Raw genomic sequence first — 18037 nt, forward strand, 5'->3', positions numbered from 1 at the left:
TGATACCATGAGCTGCAGGTTTGAGACGCTCATTCCCACCGCCCCAGAGTCGTGATCACAAGGGAGACCCTGGGCTGGGTCTGACAGCCATCCCGATGAAGCCGGTGTCTCCCAGGCCCATTATGGAGGCATTCTGCACGTCCCGTCTGCTTCCCCGCTGTGGCTATGCTCTCCCTGGCCTGCAAGGGGGTCACCACCAAGCACCAGTGACTCTCAACCAGGTGCTGTGGCACCCTGGGGTGCTGCCACTTCCCCTAAAGGCTGCTATGAGGTGTGAGGAGGTGAGAGCAAAGACGCTAAGCAGATAAGTGCAGGCTCAGCCTTGTTCCTGCCTGGCCAATTCCCCGCCCCTCTGCCAGGAGGTAAGCACAGTAGTATAAAAATGAGTTCCTGAAATTGGGTGCCACTCAATTTACAGAAGTCATGGAGCAGGACTGGAGTTCAGAAAGGCGGAGAACCAGTGCCCTGTGCCTCCTCTGCGGAGAAGACAGAGCTTGGGTGGGATAGGAAACGATAGTCGTAAAAAAGTTCTGTCTTTTTAAGGACCTTTTCTATCCCCAACACCGTTGCCTCTGAGCATCCCGCAACCCTCCCCGGATTTATCCTCACAAAACCCCTGTGAGGATGGGAGATGCTTTCACCTCAAAAAGACTAAGGGCCGGATCTAGATGGGTGGACTAGGTGCCTCAACAGACTTCAGACAGAGTTCAGGCATCTAAGTACGGAGAGTCAATGGAGAGCAACCTGGCCCGAGCAGCCACAAAACCACTTAGGAGCCTGAACCCAACGGGCACCTCTTTTGTCCTGGAACGATCTTTAGGCAACTAGACGCAGGCTCCGGGATATGCTCAGAAGCAACCCATTTCACTGTGATCTGGACAGGAGCCAGGCCGGCCCGATCCATTCGGGATCCGCAAAGCACGCCGGACACGCCACACACTTGGAGACCGTGCAAAGTGCAGCAGCCACCATCGCTCTGCCCTGAGGCCACAGGAAAAGAGGCAGCATGCACACCGTGTGTGCAGCAGCACTCACCCAGGGAGAGGGAGACCTGGGCTACAGGCCCTCCTGAGCCTGGAGAGGGATCAAATGCAGGAAGTATCCTAAACACCTAGCTGTAGATGAGTGGAGGCACGCTCCATCCCTCCTGCCAAAGGCACTGGCCCGTCAGGCGCCCTGGGTCTCGATCTGACGGAGGTTCCTAAGCTCCGGAGGTGACCGGGAGTCTGGGCGCACACCTGAGCCTACCGGCTAGCTCTAGGTGCCACCTGCCCAGCACCGGGGTGCTCAGCAATACCCTTCAGAGCGGGCTAGCTCTCGCCTTGAAACCTACAGGAATCCTAAGCACCTACCTGGATCCGGCCCTCAGCGACTTGCCTACGGTCAGGCTGGAAGCCTGTGATGGAGCAGGGTGCAGGCTCACGGTCTCTAGAGGCCCAGGCTAATGTCCTAACCATTGCTCCATCCTTCCCCTCGCTGATTACTCAGTTCTGCAGCGGAGACATCAGGCTGGGTCCTGGCCCTTTCCCTTTCTCTGCCCATGTATTATTCATTTTTCCAATGCTGTTTCCAGCAGCTGGGGCAGGAGTGTAGCGTGTCACTGGGTGTGCAAGCCTGGTGTTGGAGGGGAGAGAGATGTTGGGCCCAGGGGTTGGCCCAGGCGGACAGGAAAAATCCCTGGGGCAGATCAGCCTGGGACCCAATTCCTGACAGGGCCCAGAATCAGGACCAGCTGCCTCAGAGGACATTATAAAACCCTGCGAATGACCCTGGAAAGCCTGCCCGGTCTGGGGTTTTCTCCCAGGCCAGCCAGCCCAGGGTGGGCTCGCTCCCGAGGCACTGGGCTTGTAGTCACGCTAATTCTTCTAGATCTTAATTCACTGAATCAGAGGCCCAGGAGAGACGACCAGGGTCATCTGGGCTAACCTCCATGTTCATGGCAATGCCCTGATTATGCCTATAAATACCCACTCCTTATTTAAAGGATAAGCTTCTTGAGGCAGGACTGTCTGGGCCTGTCTGCCCCAGGAGGACACACCGCAGAGATACCAGACCATGAAGAGCTATTACCATCATGACCAACAGCTTAAATCGCTGGGTTTGCTGGAGCCTGTATGTGGAGCTCAGCGCGGGACAAGCCTTTATGTTGGATGCACCACGGTTTGGAGAGTGGCAACAGCGGCAACCTGATCGAGTTTGATAAATTCCCATGAAGTGGGTTGAGCTGTGATGAGTTGGGCAGAAAGGGAGAGGTGGCACTAGTCTACGCTGGATATCAGCAGGGCATTGGCATGGATTTTGGAAGCAGGGAAGGAGGCTGGATTCATTTGGGGAAGTTGCAGAGCAAAACGTAAGGTTTAATGACTTTGCACGCTAGGGCAAAGAGAAGAGAGGGGGGCTGTAGCCTGCACGTGCTGGGCTGGGCTGGAAGGGTGAGGCAGCCCTTTTGGGCCAGGCTGTCTGCAAATCTGCTCCCTGCCCAGGCCAGGGGAGACAACTGCCTGCCCTGTCTTCAATGCATGTGGCTCTGCATTACACCTGCGATTATAATCAAGTGTGGGCCTTCGGGGTTTAGCTAGTCGCCTTTGGAGTCAGCGCACAACTGACCAGACGTGTTCTGGCTGGGGACCAGCCTTGCTGCGACAGCAGACGATGGCCACATTGGGAAGCAGAGGTAGAAGGAGATGTAGTATGGACAACGCTCGCTGCTCACGTGCTCAGGGTCAGACTGATCCCCAGATGTGGAGCCAGGGAGGCGTCCTCCCCCAGGCACGGCGATGATTTCTGTTTTCCTCCGCGGCACGGGGCATCGTTCACTGGCTCGGAGCATCTGGGCATCCCTCACCTAGCCACCCCTGGGCACTGGTGCCAGCTTGGCCTCCTCTGCTCCCTGCCTGCGGCACACGGCGGTTTGGCCTCCTGAGAAGTGTCATCCTTTGGCCTAACTCAAATCTTTGGGCTCTAGGCGAGGGACACAAGTGAAACTGAGCCGTCTGAGAAACAGAGGCAGTCTTAATGAAAGATCGAAGGGCTCCTTTCCACGAGCATGTGACACCCCCAGGCAGCTGGCTGGAGAGCAAGGGGGTCTCAAGAGAGCCACAGCCACCTCCACAAGAGGGTCCCTCAGGAGCCACAGTCCTGTCCAGGCCCCTGAACCCTTCCCTCCTCCGCGGCCCCTGCAGCCACATCAGGGTCCCCAGATGTGGGTCTTGCTGCGAACTTGGTTCATAAGCTCGCAAGTCCCTGGCAGCAGCACAGCCCCACACCCTATTCCTGTGGCTGAGTCTGCCCAGGGTCTTCTCTCTCGCTGAATCGGCAGAGTGGAGCGCACCGAGCATGCACGCGGGAGGAGCGAGCACAGCGAAAAAGCTGAAAAATCAGACAAAAGCCATTCAATATGGGACTAACTCCCTGCTGAGAAACCCGAACTGGCAAGAAAGGGACATGCCTTTCTGAATGCTGAGAAGTTTCACTAGCCAATTTACAGACTAATGAGGCGAGTAAAATGCACATAGGCACATGTGCATGTCATGTATGCACCCGCGCGTGCACGCACACAGGCACATACACACACACAACCATATTCTGAGAGAAACACAAACACGCCCACCTACACACAAAGCCCTTTTGTGATCTATGCAGAGCAAAGATGATTAATGAATGCTAGTAGGAAATCACTGCCAGGATTCAAGCCCAAATCAGAGGGTCTCCACCCACAGCAAGGTCTAGACAGCGAGCAGCTCTTCACTGAAGCTGGCAGCCACTTATTCAAGCCTTCCCCATTGTGTCCTGTCTCTCGTGCGGAGGGAGGGCGTTCAGACATCACAGGGACTGTGGCCGCGCGGCTCCTTTACTGGCTCGAGCCCTCGGGACACTGCCACTGGCTTTGTGGCAGTCTTCGCCCTGTATTGCAGAATAGGTCCCCCCACCCCGCGGCTCCTCCCTTCCAAATGCCCCCGGCACAAGGGCTGGAGCTGACCGTCCGACACGAACGCGAGCGCATCCTCAGTCCCCGAGGGACTCCCCGCAGCCAACGTGCGATCACCTCCTGGTTATCTGAGCCACGATACCCCTGACACGGTCCAGGTGCACTGACAGCACGAGTCCCTGGGACTGAGTGCACGGAGAATAGAAATGCCCCTCGGACGCGGCAGGGGCACCCCCAGGGTAGGGGCAGAGAGGCAGGGGCAAGCCGAGGTGCAGCCCGGTCCTGCTCCTTACGCTGGGAGCGCTTCCCCGAACAGCCAAGGACCTCCGCGCTTACAGTCAGAAGGCAAGAAGCACAGGACTGCCCATAAGCCCGGGGAGGGCACAGGCCCTGCCATGAGGGGCTCCCAGCGCACACCTCACACACTGAGAGCACAAGGCATGCATGCCGCACACCCGCCATGGAGGAAGGTGCAAACTCCTCGGAGCGCGAGGCTACGAGCCCACGACTGTACCAGAAGACACCGTTCAGCGTGCAATGGACGCATGTTACAGCGGGATGCGGCTTCTGCACGACGTGCGTGGACAGGCTGAACCCCTCCAGGGTCTGGGCATGAGACAAGGAAGGAGAGAGCCCCAGAAGAGTCCCTGCTGCACAAGGGCCCCGGGGCTGGCTGCGTGCAATGCCAGCACAGCCAGCAAGAGCAGGGCCCCGGGCACTAGCGAGCGGCAAAGCCAGGGAGCCTCCCCGCCCAGCCCCAGCACCAAGTGAAAGAAGCAGCCCTTACCTTTGGCCCCTCGCAACACAAACCCGAATCCCTCATGCTCCCTCTTCTGCAGCACGGCCGTCTTCTCCTCAATGATGTAGTCACTGGGCAGAAAAGAGCACAAGAGAATGATGCTAGGGTTAGATTTCAGCACCATGCTGCCAGGCGCAGGTGGCCTTTGTGCCTTTCACAAGGAGACCTCTTCTGATCGACCATCTCGTCTCAGCAAGGAGTTGGGCACAATCTCTCTCGCTCTCGCTCTCTCTCTCGCTCTCTCTCCCTTGCCCACTGTCAGAACAAAAAGGCGAAGCTCCTTTTCCCTCCCTGTGTAGGTGGGGGTCAGCCCTGGCTGCCTGGATCCCCCGTCTGCCCACCGAGCCCCCTCTCAGTCACCTGCATCTGTATGCAGGGAGCTTACTGATCCCACACTGGGCTTCCCTTTACATGATGCCCTTAGCATGTAAGTGAAGAGCGAGGCGCTCGAGTGGAGTTGCAGGGAGGGGCAGCTGTCCGTCCATCAGGGAGGATTCTCTCTGAGACTTTCCCGTTGCCTCCTGCACGCAAAAACACGGAGCCTGACAAAAGGGATGGTGGCTCTTTGGTAAGTTTCCTGGGAGAGAGAATAGCAGAGTTTATATCCTCATGCTGCCGCTCTGATCTTCCTTAAAATCCCCCCCTGTTGCTAAGTAACGGTCTGTCATTAGAAGGGGGGGGGATGCATTTCATTGTCCTATTTTAACAACGCTGCACTCTCTGCCCTCAATGGCAGCTAGATGAGAAGACTGAAAAAAGCATCCAGTGGTGAGGAGAGAGAATCGAACGCAGACCCTGAGCGCTAGCGACCCTTGCAACAAGAAAATGTCTACACATTGGAAGAGAGATGGGGAGGGGGAAAGAGGGACGGGGGGAAGAGACAGAGAGATTCTCTCAGCGAACGAGAGCTTAAATGCAGCTCTGTAAATCCCTCCCAGCAGAGCCGCATGTCTGACATCAGAGTGGAATTAATCAGCGCCCTCAGCCCCTTCCAGCAGCACGGGCAAGGAGTTTCACACACCACGCCAAAAAGAGAAAGGCAGAGAGAGAGGGTCGGGGATGCGCCGGCCCCAAGCCCACACCTACACGTGCGCGGCCATTCATCCCGGCGCGCCCAGAGCCAGCAGCAGAGGAACAAAGAGCCAAAGCACCGAGCGCTGCACACGGGAGGCAGCCCATCGCCCAGGCATCGGCATGCAGGCTACACCCCCACAGGAAACACAACAGGGAGCGAGCCGGTTCGGCTACAGCCGTCGGCACAAGCCAGGCCGAGTTCACACACACTGACACTGCAGCAGAAACCCCCTCCCCAACCCAAGCACACGGGTGGAGCGCTACATACAGACATGCACACCCCACAGACACAATGTCATGGCCACGGTGCTGCATCTGGGTGCTGCTGCTCCCTGCCGCATGCAACGAGTATTGCGGCCGGTCGAGTTTATCCCGACAGAGACCGGGACTCCTCCTCTGACCGCTGCACGGCACCTCGGCTCCCACCTGGGCTCTGGGGCTGTGGCGCCTGTGCACCACGTCCACACTCGCACCTGCTGTGTGTTGTGCATACAAGGATGGCAATTCAATGTGCTGCCCTTCACGTTGTGTGGCCCTGGCTGGTGACAATGGCTTTTGTGCCCATCCTCTGTATTGCTACGGACTGGTGCGTGAGCGAGGGCAGGGCCGCCTGTTCTCCTGCACCGAGTCTAGCTTTCTCTGCTGGGACTTGTGTGTAGATGCACCACGGCCTCTTTTTCCAGGAGAGTTCAACGGCCCTGCTCTAAACCATCACGTAATACATCTACTCTTCTGTTGACAATGATATACAAATACGTACCACAAAACACTCAGCTTCCCAGCCACAAAAAGCAATTACGAACTGTTACACACCTGGCGGCGGAGGTGCAAAACAGCCCAGGGAGTTTGGGATCGCCTAATGGAATTAATGGCATATGGATGTCTAAAGCCCTTGGACTGGTCTGAAACCTGTGACTTTATACTGCCCTTTTGCACATCATAAGCATGACACGCGCTTATTTTTTTAAATTGATTTATGCACCTCCCTCCCTAGAAGAGGCTCAGAGCAGCTTGCAAGAAACAGCAGATACACGGCAAAGGCAGAGTCAAACATTGCAAGGCAATAATGTGCGATAGGGCAAACTCCCCTGACACTGCCCCCAACTTCTCTCTGCCTGCTGAAGGCCTGCCCAAACACAAAGGTTTTACAACGCTTCCGGGACGTGTTCGGGCTCAGGCAATGACAATGATGGAGCTGTTTCCATAGAAACAAACATATATTACTTCCAGCAGCAAAAATTAGAGAGCGCTAAATACTGACGGAAATAAATGAAACCAAGTATGGAAGGAAGGTGCTGTTCTCCAAGTGCCTGGGAAGAGCTCTACAACCCCGTGAGACTCTGACACGGAGCTGGGCAGAGCCAGCGATGTAGTTCCCTCCTGTCTGAGAAGGTCTCGGTCGGTGCCTGGATCATACCCTTTCTTACCTGGGCACCGTGTCTCCATCAGCACGTGGGCGATAAGCACGACAAAACTCATGCGAGTTATTTACACCTTGTGACGCTTGCTGAATGTTTTAATGTGAAGCTTGGCTCAACGCGCGTTTGGCATCAATAGGCTTGTGACCTATCAGGACTGAGTTTTAAATCCAATTTTTCAGTCATGTGGAAAGCACAGGGCTTTGTTCGTAACCATCTGCAATTGTCCAGGACATGGGGAAACATATCCAAAGTCTGAAAAAGAGTTTCCTAGAGATTAGGAACAGTCTCTTCATTTCCACTGAACTGACACCTTCTCAGCGGGAAGCAATCATTTAGATATGCAGGCTGTGGAACTGTCTTTACGACAGATGAGAAACCATGAAACATAAAAGGGTTTGAACTAGTATTGTTCAAATCCTCTCTGCCAACTGAGTTAGCGGGGAAGCTGTCTCAGTTCACTGAGAAGCATCTGGGTTTCTCAAGCAGAAGTTCATGCATTTTATTTCTGTGGTGCCTACATGTGCTCAGCCAGACTGCGGCATCTATGTACATGCATGTACATGCATATACACTAAAGACATGTGAGCTATGAATATCTACGTCAAGAGTATGAACGCACTGCAGGTATCTGGGAGGCACGGGGCAGTGGAGCCTGGCTCACCTCATTAGTGATGATTTGGGATGGGTGCAATACTCGTGAGTGGTGAGCCTCAGTTATGCAGGTCACCCCAAACCAGGGCTGCCAGAATTTCAGTCTCATCTCATGCACCTTGTGTGGGGCGCGCACACTACAAGCGCACTTCTCCCTCCCTGCATTCATATGGCAAAGTGCCTTGCTTACAAATTCAACGGCACAGGCCTCAGACAAAAAACATGACTAATAATATTTTATAATGTCATTATTAATAATACAGTTGCGACCAAATACATTAACTATGCACACCAGAAGACACGGTTCCTTCCCTGCAAGGGCAGACACATGGGAACAAAGGAGAGCCACTCCACATGGATACCAGAGGATTGGGAGAGGACAAAAATCTATCCAGGACACTTAAACCAGCCTACTTGGGTAGTGCCCAAGCACCTCCCAAATTCTGCTATGTTTATCTATCTTCATGACATCTGCTGAGAAGGGAACACTGTCCAATCCATTACGCAGACAGGGAGCTGAGGCCCAGGGAAACCGGTGACCTGCTCCAGTCCAGAGAGAGCAGGGTCTTGAACCCTGGTCTTAAGTACCCTACCCCTGCCCTGCATTTCTCAGCAAAGAGAGATCACACGATTACTTAGCTTTCAATGACACACATTTCCTCTGCCAATCCACTACCCTCCTCCAGGACAGAGCACACCTTCCAGCGCCAGAAGCAAGTGTGATGTGTCCTACTGGGGAACATGCATAGCTATTACACCCAGAAAGGACCACTATAGGAATTAGAGAAAGCTTCTCCAGCAGGTCTCTCTTCATTTTAAGTAATGGCTGACTGAAGCTGCGCAGTGTTTTAGAGTTGACAATTAGTCCCGCTGGGGACGGATCGGTGACCGGCCTCCCAGTGAGGTCGTCAGGAATGCATGAAGAAAGAAAATGCCGTATCCGTCATTCTTCACGCCGTATACGCGGGCTGTTCTAGCCATGCGGCCAAGGGCAGAAGCCCAAGACAAACTGCCCGCATCACATACCTCTGACCATCTCAACCAGCCTTTCCCATTAATCTGTCTATGCCAGGGTTTATACTCACAATGCACATTTCTGAGTATCTTGAAACAGGTGCCCATTCTGAAGCAAGCCCTTTCGACTGCAGTGCTTCCTCCTTTCCGTCACACGTGGCATTCCCACCCCGAAATGTAACTGCCACGCAGTTCATGGCAAGCAATGCTTGGCCCTGTACTAACAAGAAATAGTTCCCAGCTACTCCTGGGACAAACACAACTTGCTTTTAGCCCCGAGCTCTTAAGACAGGGGTGGGTAAAATGCGGCCTGGGGGCCAGACGCGGCCCGCCAGGTCATTCTATCCGGCCTGCGGGCCCCTAAAAAATTTAGAAAATTAATATTTATCTGCCCAGGGCTGCCTGTCATACGGCCTTCAACAGCTTGCCAAAACTCAGTAAGCGGCCCTCCGCCCAAAATAATTGCCTGCCCCTGTCTTAAGAAGATGTATGGAGAGGAAAAGCTAAGATACTCAGAGAGGCTATGAACTTGAGGGTTTAAGCTCCCTCTCTGCCTCCTGTGCAGCTGGACTTGTGGGGCTAGATTCTCAGGATCAACTGAAGTGTTCAGTCTTCATCCCACATTTGGGCACTGCAGCCATTCACCCCAACCTCAGCTGCTGCCTAACCCTCCAGACATCTGGTGTCCATAGACACCTAAGTGTCTATGGGTTTAATCCCACAGGCACATGCATTCCTCCTGGTAGGCATGCCCAGAACTACCAAAGTCTTGACAACACTGAGCAGCTTAGTGGGCATGTCTACATGTGCATTAATGTGCTTTTCCTAATGCACATTACATTTTGTGCCTCCAATGTTTGGTACTAAAAAAATGTGCATTAGGCTGACCTAATGCACAGTACCAAAAGCACAGGTTTGTAACGTGATGCTTAATGTGCAGTGGCCTATTTTACTGTGCATTATCATAATTGCACCGTTTTTTACGTGACGCTTTAGGGCACTTCTACACATGCTCTACACAGGTGTGTGCATGGGGGGTAGCACTTTAATTAGAGCAGCTCGGAGAGCTGCAGTGTCTCATGTATCAGCATCCCCATGCTTAAAAATGGCAGCAGGGGCGCTTGAACTAAATCTTGTTCAATGAGCTTTAGTTCAAGCGCCCCTGCTGCCATTTTTAAGCATGGGGATGCTGATACAAGATGCAGGAGGATGCTGGAGCACAGTAATTACTATGCTCCAGCAGACTTGGTTAACTGAGTCTGCTCTGACATGCTCCCTTGGCTAATTTGCCAGGAAGTCTGAGCTAACAGACATTTTCTGAGCATACTTAGCCCCACACACAGCAAAGGGGGAGCCTACTTGTATGCAATAGCTTGCTGACTGAAACACTCACTTGGTTCAAATCTCTCCTTTGTTTGATTTGAAGCAAGGGTTGGATCAAGGTCCCCTCTCCCAGGAAACAGCCCCAATCACTAGGCTATCAGATACTCGACAGTGGGCCACTTGCGCTCTCTTGTGGAAGATGCACCGCTTCAGATTTGCTCTTCATTGCAAAAGAGAACCAGCATCTCCCAGACTACAGACGCCTTCCAACTCCAGTCCGGTGAACACTGAAGTGATTATGCCAAGTGGGTAAACTTCAACATGCGGGACGGAGAGCCCGTGTCAGAAGTCACTACACCGGTGATTAGAGCAGTGTCCTCCGAGGGCGCAGCGCCTCGTTCAAGTGCCTAAGCAGGCACAGGAGAGGTCTGAACCTAGTTCTAGCACATTTTTGAAAGTGCTGTAAGCACTGGGATTTGGGATCTGAAGGCATCTCCTCACTTTTCTGAAAGCAAGGACTGACAGGGCTGACATGCCACAGTCCCGGACAGGGTTCAGCATCTCGAATCCCAAGTGAAGGGAGGCTTCTCCCTCCCACCCAGAGGTAGGTACCCAAGGCTCTTCATAGGCTGGGATGTCGGCCTCCCCCTTCCTCTCCTCAGCACTTCTTGCTGGATGGCAAGACTGTGTCTGGCCCAGTGCTGGTTTCTGTGAAACCCCAATGCCCGCCCCTCCCTGTGCATTGTGCAGGGAGCCTGGCAGCCTCACAGGGACTGACTCTGAATTCTACTCAGTGGAAAGGAGCTCAACAGTTGAGTGCAGCAATGCCCAGGCCCCCCAGCTTGCAAACCTACCGTGCAGTAACCAGGAGACTTGGTTTTGGAGGTGGAGGGTCCAAGAGGGACCCTTGCAGCTAGGTGGAGACTGGACATGCAAGTGCTAGGCAGAGCTGGAAGTGTGCACAGCTTCGGAGACAAGGGTCAGGAACAGTAATTGCATGTAGTGGGCACAGTGCAAATCAACAGCACAGCAGTGACTGCGGACAGTCTTCCAAGCATCTCTCACAGTCCATATCTCTAAAAACAACTCACTTCCTTAAACAATTCCTCTCCAGAACATTTTGGGCAAATGCAGTCCTTACACGAAGCTGAGAAATAAAAGTCCAAATCAGGCTGTAGTAAAATCTCTCAGCCATGATGATGATACATACTTCAGGATAAACCCATAAATACAAGCCAATGCGTAAGCAGACTTGCAAACCTACATGCGCACATTCAAGTACATACATATACAGCATGTCTACACATGCTTTTACATGCATCTACACTTAAAGTGCGGTAGTCTAATGTGCATTAAGGTGATTTAGTTGCACATCTACATATGCACGTGCTAATGCGCATTAACGTGGGTGTGTGGACCGACTTAGGTCTAAAGTCAACGGACACACCCTGAGTTAATGTGCATTAATGCATCTACACATGCGCTAATGCAATTTAGCTATTTGCACATAAATACGATACCTGTTTTATTCAGGTAACAAATTTAGGCTCAAATAGCCTTAAATCACCAGTTTTAAGGTGCATAAAGTCACACATGTGTAGACACGTGCCCTTAATGTGCCTTAAATCAGGCTACTGCACATTAATTGTGCACATGTAAATACGCCCATACACACTCAACAACTTGCAACTCTAAGTCTACAGGCACGTCCATGCATATACCACAATATCACCCTTATACAACAACAAACTTACATCTGCACGTGCATGGTATTTATGCATAAAACAAACAAATGAACTGCTGCACACATAAGCACCTCACAAACTCATGTTCACATCCAAACAAATGTGAACCTTTCTCCATAAAGTGTCCGGTGACAGTGACTTTAAATTGGAACAAAATATTGTCACAATGGTATACGATATATTAGCATGGAGTCATGAACGCCGCATACCCCTGGAGGCTGGGGGGCATGGCGAGCTCCTTCAGACCGCCAGCTGGGGGGAAGGGTGAGCGGCGGCTGCCCGCAGGTGCCATCCACAGTGTCGTCAGTGCCTTTTCACAGGGGGTGCGCCGCCATGCTCAGGGGGTGCACGTGCACCCCCTACACGTCGCCGATGCATGGAGTTAACGAACTTAAATCCAGGACCTTTTCTGTTTAATGTACAGGACAACATCTTGTATCCAGGTGCCAGTGACAGAGACATGCTACTGAACAAACACGTGCAAGTGTGCCTGCTGCATCCTACGGACACATAAGTCATGCTGTTCACAGAGGTTTGGTGGCTGCCAGCAAGCATGGTTTTGCTGAATAGACCATTGTAGCTTTGTGAAATATATGGAAAGCAGCCACCTTTCTGTTAGGTTCAATGGGAAGCAATTACACCCTCATTTGTTACATGGGAATTGAAACTAGATACCACTACCCAGCCACAGACCAGCATAGCAAAGCCAGAGTGGAAGAAGAGCCACGGGCCCCAAAAAGGCTTCCTGTGGTTGACTGATTAAGAAGGGGCTGTAAGGAAGCCAAGGAAGAATTTTGGGCAGAGTGCTGGCTAGAAATGCAGGTTTGGGAGTGGTGGGTAAGGAACCTGCCTGGTGTTAGTTCCTGCGTTCATGGAACAACATTCCTTGTCTGCACCAGAGAAACACTTCATTTGTATCATCAGTTCCTCCTCCTCGGGGGAACGCTGCCCAGCCCCCAAATAGCAGTTAATTACTTGGGTCACACACACACTACAGCACAGCTCTGCTCAACTTCTGCTACTGTCTCTAATCTGATTTCTTACCATGAACCTCGCACCTTGCCCTCTTCACTATACATCCTGGTATAGCAAAGCTCCTCTTAGGTGCTAGGTACCTCTTCTAAAAACCACAATATAGTCAAATCAGAGTAAGGCCAGCAGTTGTCCCACACCCTGCAACAAAAAAATGAAAGCTCAAATAAACCCAGACTTTTTTTCTATATTCACAGACATAACTTAGCCCCTAGTACAGCCCTAGTAAACAGGACCTTAAGCAGATAAACCTTACAGTAGGACCTGGAAATCACCAAATCTGGGCTATTTTAGCACTCGCTATCAACCCTTCTCTTTCATACCTAGGGACTCCAAACCAACCCCCTGTTGTCTGGTAGAGGCAGAGAGGTGGTTTCTTAGTGAGGTAGGGCACAAATCACTTATGGGACTACAGGTCAAAACCAACAACGTATGCTTTGCACAGAAATCACATAGGAATGAATGCATATCCTGGACTATTAGCATTCCATAGTCACATCAAGATAAATTTTGCCTTTTAAGCATATCATCACATGCTGGGAACTGTACCTTTAGGGAGGTCTCGCAAAGCCAGCTGAACCCAGTTATCCTGTCATGCATGGGTATGAGAACAGCTAGACCAGATTCATGGAGCACACCTCTCTGTGGCTCCCTGGCTAATAGCAACTGCTGAGAAGCTAACAGAGAGCCTGGCACTCTCCGGGTGCATCTACACATTCATTAATGTGCTGTAGGTAATGCACATTAAGTTTAGTATCTCTGGGCACCTTTACACATGCTCTGGGGATGGGGGAGTGGTGCTTTAATGAGAGTGGATCTGAGAGCCACTTTAATTAAACTTCTGCTGCGTCGCATGTATCAGCATCCCCACACTTGAACATGGCGGTGGGGTGCTTGAACTAAAGTGTGTTCAATGAGGTTTAGTTCAAGCACCCCTACCACTATTTTTAAGCATGCGGCTGTTGATACAGGAGGTGCAGTAGGTTGCTGGAGCATGGTAATTGCTATGCTCCGGCAGAGTCAATTAACTGAGTCTGCTCCAATACGCTGGAATTGCAGCGCACCCGAGCAGCCTCTGAGCTCATGTATAGGTGCCCTCCATTGTGAGGTACATTCAGGCTTTTACCTCATTGTGAGGTAAAAGGTGCATTAGCTTATTTTAATGCGCATTAGCTAAAGAGCATTTTTTTTGGTGACGATTCAGTGAGCATTAAAATAGGCTAATGCGCATTAAAGTGCACGTGTAGATGCACCCTCTGTCACTTTAAAGGAGAAACAGCCTAGGGTGAGCCCTGCAGGAAAGACAGGGCACGGCTGCAGCATGGAGCCCAGTTGATGAGCCTAATTAGAGGGCACATGCAACCAACACTGTGGACTCACCTGACCGGAAAGGGGCAGGGCGTGGGGGCGATCTAAGCCAGGGCCAGAGCCAGAGGCAGGGCAGGCAGCCTGGCCCTGGAGACTGAAGAGGGAAGAGCTCTGTGGCAAACTGCCTGTGGCTGAGAGGTGGACCGTGAGCATGCTATGCCTGGAGGTGGCAAGCAAAGGGCTGAGGGCTGGCAAAGGATTTAGGTCCATCACTAAGAAGGATTTTGGATAGATAGATGGAAGGCTAGAGGTTTAGTTATAGCTGGAGGGCTTGTGTTTTTCTGTTAAGTTTGACCAGCCGGTTGGGTTTGGGACTGGAGGAGGCCCCTGTAACCATGAATGCCACCTTCATTTTTTTCTGGAGATTGTACACCTGACACATTAATGTCTCATAATTAATAGGCGTGAGTTTAAGTAGCGATGAAATATGCATTAGATATATTACAGCTGATCCCCATCATCTCTGTTTCAACAGGTTAGTGGAAAATGGTGTCAGAAAAACAAAAAAGGCTGCAAACTGCTCTATATTTAGCACCGTTAAATGACAAAATAGTGCAGTGAAGTACAGATGGTCAACAGAAAACTGGGAGTAATAATGTGTGCACTGTTCAAAATTGGTCTCAACGGGGAGCTCCAGATATACAGAGAGACAAATAAAGAAAACTCAGTATTATCTGGAGTCTTGAGAGGTGCCACGGCTCCACGAAGTGATTAAAGCACAGCAGTGGAACCGTAAGTGAAAATAAAGAGGTGATACCTACTTGACATTTCAGAAAGGGAGACTAGAGGGCACTGAGTCAGACATCTTAGGGTCACAGGAAAGCAGGGCTGGAAGGGACTTCCCAAGGTCCCATCTAGCCCAGCCCTCTGCTCAAGATGGGATCATCCCAGACTAAATCATCCCAATCACGCATCTGTCCAATCTGCTCTTGAACATTCCCACGGGAGGAGATCCCACCACTTCTCCAGGCAGTACTGGAAACCTGGTCCAGTACTTGACCTTCAGCCGGGAACTTCCTCCTTATCTCCAGCCTAAATTTCCCCTGCCACAGCTTGTCCCTGCAGGACAGCTCCCAGTCCTGTCCCTGACGGCCAGCAAGAAAAGCCCATCTTCATCCTCTCTGTAATGGCCCTTCGGGCATTGAAGGCTTCTCTTCTCCAGATTAAATTACCCTAGTTCTTTCAGCCTTTCCTTACAAATCTTGCTTCCCACGCCTCCAGTAATTGTCACACTGATGGACTCTTCGCAATCTGTCCACATCTCTGTTGAAGTGTGGGGCCTAAAGCTGGGCACAGGACTCCAGGTGAGGCCTCCAAAGTGTTGAATACAACAGAAGGATCATTTCCTTCGATTTGCAGAAGATACTTCTGTTAATACAACTCAATATACAGTTGGCTTTTTTGCAGCAAGAGCAGGTTGTAGGCTCTCACACAGCTTATGGTCTACTGTAACTCCCACGTTCTTCCCTGCACTACTTCAGCCTTTGTGCATGCAATTATTTCATCCCAAATCCAGGACTTTGTATCTGTCCTCACTGAATCTCATCAGATTGATTGTAGACTATTTCTCTAGTCCACCCAGGTCAGTCTGGATCCTAGCCCTGCCCTTCGGAGTATCTGCAACTCCCCCAAGTTGGTGTCATCCACAAATTTGCTAACTGTGCACTCAGTGCCATTATCCAAATCATTAATGAAGATATTAAAAGATACCAGACCCAGGACAGACCCCTCAGGAACCCCACTTGCCTGATAAGGTCTCAGACAGGCAACAGTCGCAGGAGGTTGATACGGCTTAGCTCGACGACTGAAGCTCTACGGCAGAACTGATGGGCTTGCTGCCATGGGACACGAGTGCTTACACTGAATGGGCACTTCAGAGACTAATTGGATGTCATTAGTCAGTCTTCTTCTGTGTTTGCAATTTTGTATTCTTCCATGTGGCTGTGGAAGAAGGATGGGGACAGCTGTTTTTAAAGGCCAGCTGAAGGCGGTTGTTGAACAGAGGCTCATGTTATGCCGTGCTGATTATCTGGACCTCGGGCACTGGACAAAGTGAGCTTTGGTCACATTTCTGGGCTCCGAGAGGTCGCTGAACACGTGATGCACTGTGCTGGCTTCACGTGGCTGCTTGGCAGTGTAGGCCTATGGCGTGACCACCGCTAGCGTCTCATTTCGACTGACATGATTGTGAATCACAGAAGCCTGGTCCAGTTTTTAGAGAACCTGCTGCAGTCTCAGGTGAGACTGGGAAGAAGAAACCCCGAACCCTCTTCCCATGGGATCATATAACTGATGGCCAGGATCGCTGCTCCCACTCATACTCCACATCTTCCTCCACGTTGCCCCGTGCCTGCCACGACCTCCCCCTTCTGAAGGACGTCCAGGCTCGGGCTCTGCTGGCCTCAGGAGGGAGGGAGGGAGTTTCAGACCTGGGAAGCGACTGCTGAGAACGACCTCCCACGTTTTCAGCAAGTGAACGTGGCGCACCGATGGCGCTTGCAAGAGGCTGCTCTCGGCTGAGTTTCGGGATTGCAGTGGCACCTAAGCGAGAAGTCCCAAAGGTACGTAGGGCCTGGGCTGTGCTGAACTTTACGGGTCAAAACCAGCACCCTGGATTGCTCCCAGAAAGCTCCCGGGAGCCAGTGACGAGACTAGAGGACTGGAGCTGTACGTTCCTGGTGACCGCCCCATCAGAAGGCGGCTGCTGAGCTCTGCGCCGGATGGCTTTCAAGGGTAGCTGCACGTCGGGTGCATTGCAGCAGGTTACCCTGCTTTCACGGGGCTCCAGAGCCGCGGGTGAGTGCTGCTGCCACTGCTTGCCCCCTCCCTTCTCCTACTGCTGAACTCAGGGAGGGAGGGGAAGGGAGAAGAGCATGCGAAGGCAGGCGCTGCAGCCAGACCTGTCGTGATCAGCTGGAGCGCTCAGAGCTCGCTGCTCGTGTGGAGCCCCAGCAGAAGCCCCCCTGTTCGGGCAGCGAGCGCGGAGCTCGCTGTGCACTAGCAGCAGAGACAAAGTGAGGGGTGGCTGCAGCCCCACTGCCCCGTGCCTGCATTTGCCGTAACAAGGAACAACTGCCCCAGGCAAGGAAAAGCTCCTACAATAGCACCTGACCTCCAGCCACGGGCAGTGGGAATCCAGGGCCCTGTCAGACGCAATGCCTCCGCCGATTCCTGCTGCTGGGAGCAATCTTTTAATACTCAAATTAGAGTCAACGCTTGGATCTGCAAGTCAGCGTAGCACATAGACTACACCGACAATGGGCTTCCCACGGCTTCATCGCTGCTAGGCAAGATGCTCCTCACCGTGCAACCTAGATGAAGCTGCCAAGCAGTGGAAGGGACCTCCGGAGGTCACGTGTGGTCCATCCCCCAGCACTAGGAAGATCAGTCCCGTCCAACCATCCCCATACGAGTCCATAGTCGAGCCTTGTAGCATCCTATGCAGTCAACCCTGACGCACAAATGCAAGGCATAGCAGCACGCTAACCTGCCTCAAGTAAATCAGTGGCACAACTGTGGCCCATGCCCTGCTGCCTTGTGGTTTTTAAAATACACTCGAAAGATCCAAGGCCAAGGTAGGAAGGTAAAAGCCCCAAGAGTCCACACCAATTTGACCATGGGGTAAAATCCCTTCCTGACTCTAAATGCAGTGATCAGTCTGAGCCTGAGTAAGGCCAGGACC

At 52.2% G+C, this 18037-nt stretch overlaps 1 protein-coding gene across 4 annotated transcripts in view; it reads right to left on the reverse strand.

The window, feature by feature from the left end:
• Positions 1-18037, reverse strand: part of SHANK3 (SH3 and multiple ankyrin repeat domains 3) — a 534820-nt gene that overhangs the window by 128549 nt on the left and 388234 nt on the right. For all 4 annotated transcript variants that reach the window (XM_059725576.1, XM_059725575.1, XM_059725577.1 and 1 more), the window contains one exon: positions 4716-4798. In XM_059725576.1, coding sequence (XP_059581559.1) covers positions 4716-4798 — 83 coding nt within the window. The remainder of the gene's footprint in view (positions 1-4715; positions 4799-18037) is intronic.

Source organism: Alligator mississippiensis, chromosome 4 (assembly GCF_030867095.1).
Source record: "Alligator mississippiensis isolate rAllMis1 chromosome 4, rAllMis1, whole genome shotgun sequence".
Lineage (NCBI taxonomy): Eukaryota > Metazoa > Chordata > Crocodylia > Alligatoridae > Alligator > Alligator mississippiensis.